General features: G+C 43.2%; 1 protein-coding gene across 1 annotated transcript; it reads right to left on the bottom strand.

Annotated features, from left to right (window-relative positions):
* Positions 1 to 196: 196 nt before the first annotated feature.
* On the bottom strand, positions 197 to 2044 carry LOC106324007. Its single transcript, XM_013762036.1, has 3 exons — positions 1124 to 2044; positions 355 to 696; positions 197 to 229 (listed from the first exon to the last, which is right to left on the bottom strand). The coding sequence occupies exons 1-3, from the start codon at positions 2042 to 2044 to the stop codon at positions 197 to 199; spliced, it is 1296 nt and encodes a 431-aa protein (XP_013617490.1).
* Positions 2045 to 2921: the final 877 nt, after the last annotated feature.

Here is a 2921-nt window from a genome sequence, read left to right as displayed (position 1 = left end):
TGCAGTTAAAACACTTTCTCCCCAGAACTTGACAGGAAGATTCGCCTAAAAGAGTAGTGATCGAGCAACATTCAAAATGTGTCGATGCTTCCTTTCTACTCTTCCATTTTGTTGTGGAGTACCTACGCAAGACGTTTGATGCACTATACCCCTCTCTGCAAAGTACTTGGAGAGGCACACGAATTCAGTACCATTATCACTCTTGACCGTCTTGACCATCTTGAGTTCCCTGCCAAATTGTCGATTTATAAGAGCAACAAAATTCGGCAGTACATGCTTCACCTCACTCTTCTCCAGTAAAAGATAAATCCACACAGCTCGCGAAAAATCATCTACAATGGTCAAAAAATATACCGCTCCACACGATGAAGGTACGCGATAAGGGCCCCAAAGATCAACATGTATCAAATCAAAGGGAGCTGAACTTTTATTAAGACTTTCATAAAACACTTCTCTTGTTTGTTTAGACTGAAAACAAATATCGCATTCACCAAATTTATTTCGGACGTCTTTAACACCAGAAATAAAAGGCAAAAACTGCAAAACACCATAAGCAGGATGTCCAAGACGACGATGCCACACAGTCTGATCCTCTGAACCCTTAACTCTGTGACCCCTCGCTACTGTTAAATCCCGATAAACATAGACACCATCTTTCACTTCACCGGCTCCAATAAGAGTCCTCGTAAAACGGTCCTGCAAAATACACAAAGTGTCTGAGAATACCGCCAAACAACCAGTTTGTCGAAGCAACTTTGCTACTGACAATAAAGTACAGTTCAGATTAGGAACAAATAGATCATCATTCAACGTCAAACTCGCAGATAAACACAGACTACCGCTTTTAGTAGCCATCACATAGCTACCATCAGCAAAGCTCACCGGACAGGGAATGATACTTCGAACATCGACAAGTAACATAACATCCCCTGTCATGTGATGTGATGCCCCAGTGTCTATAATAACCTCACCAGTCTGCACCGTACCATTTAACCGATCGGAATCGGAGAAGACTTTTGACGATCAAGCAACGATGTCAAGGATGCCCACTGCTCTGTGGTGAACTGTGGCAAAGACTGACCCTGGTTCGCAGACGTATTATTTCAGATGACCCTCCTTATGCCTGCACCATGTTTGCTCTCGTGGAATTGGAGGTTGATCTCCCGCGACCTCTACCTCTTCCTCCTCGTCCACTAGCTTGGTTCCGCTCAGTAAACCACTCAGGGAATCCAGTCAGTTGCCAGCACTCCTTCTTTTCATGACCAGCTCGACCACAGTTGCTGCACACAACCGAACTTCTATTTCGTGCCACCGCAGCCATCGCAGTCACTCCATCCTCTCCATCTTTCTGCACACTCATAGTCCCAAATCCAACTGGCGCTTGTTTAGACTCAACACGTGAAGCCCCCAACCTCTTCTCCTCTCTCACCACACGTTGATAAACAGAGTTGAGATCTGGCAAGGCTTCCATCCCAATGATATTGGTACAGACATTGCTAAACCTCGCTTCATCTAGGCCCATAAGGAATTGATGCACATTTTCCTCCTCGTACTCCTTTGCATAGATTTCTGATGCCGCACAAGTACAAGTTGGAATAGGTTTACAATTCAAGAGTTCCTCCCACTTCTGTGACAATCTCCCGAAATAGTCCATGACACTGGATCCGCTCTGCTTACACGAAGCTAGCTCTGCATTGAGCTGATGCACACGAACAGCACTTCCCACCAAGAAACGCTTACGGAGCTCTATCCACATATTGGTCGCATCCGGCGAGAACGGCACTGTTGAACGAATTGCCGGCGAGATCGTTACCCTGATCCAACCAACAACCATAGAATTAGCCGTCCTCCACATCTCAGCGTCCACTGGCTTCTCATTCTCATCTGGCATCTTCAAACTTCCGTTCACAAAACCGAACTTGCGCTTAGCACGTAAGGCGTTTTCAAGTTCTGATGCCCACTCGGCATAGTTATCTCCATTCAGAGTCACCGGCGTGATTGCTGTGCCAGGATTATCTGACGGACCCAAGTAGTAAGGCGACATCGTGCCTCCCACAGCACTGGATGTACCCACTAGCTCTTTATTTTCAACCATTTTTCTCTCTCGTCTCAGATCACACAGCCAATTTTAATCTTTGTGTGGCTCTGATACCATGAATGACAAGAGAAAGTCTAGAAGAATACTTGTTGTTTACTTCATCATACATACATCATTATATATACACAAGTCTCTACCGAGATCTACACATATCTTCTTATATCTTTTCATACTTATCTCTAACTCTCAACAACAATATTCTCTCCAATATTCTCTCTACCGAGCATCTCGGTTCTAGACTTCTAGAACCTTAACACCCCACCTCTTAATTCTAAACTCTAATTCTAGATTAGTTAACCCTACGATATAAATGTATTTTTATTCTTTGGGTTATGTGGAGAAAGAGATGAGACGAGATACCACATTTTCTTCGCATGTCCTTACTCATATACAGTATGGGAGAGATCGACTCAGAATCTTGTAGGAAGTGGGATAAACCCGGACTGGCAGTGGATGTTTCAGCACTTGCAGAGAATGTGAGTGAAAGGAATGGATTCATGTCTGGCTGGACTCTTGTTCCAGACTTCAATCTGTCATATTTGGAGAGAAAAGAATGCTAGAAGACACCAGAAGCCGAGAGCTTCCACAGACAGCTTGCGAGGGCTCATATATAAGGTAATGAAGAACACGATCTGTTCACTCAAGTACAAGCCAAACCATAAGATAGAAATGTTATTGAGAAGATGGTTTGAAGTAACAGCATAGAAGTAGATATCATATCTATAGAACAGTTTTTTTTTCAGTTCTTAAAAGGGTTTGAGTTGTACATAACATTCTTTTGATAGTTTAATAAATTTGAAATTTCATCCAAAAAAAAAATGTA

The sequence above is a fragment of the Brassica oleracea genome, chromosome C2, assembly GCF_000695525.1.
Source record: "Brassica oleracea var. oleracea cultivar TO1000 chromosome C2, BOL, whole genome shotgun sequence".
Lineage (NCBI taxonomy): Eukaryota > Viridiplantae > Streptophyta > Magnoliopsida > Brassicales > Brassicaceae > Brassica > Brassica oleracea.
The sequence above is the reverse complement of the archived record's forward strand: the minus strand, read 5'-3'. Positions and strand labels throughout refer to the sequence as shown.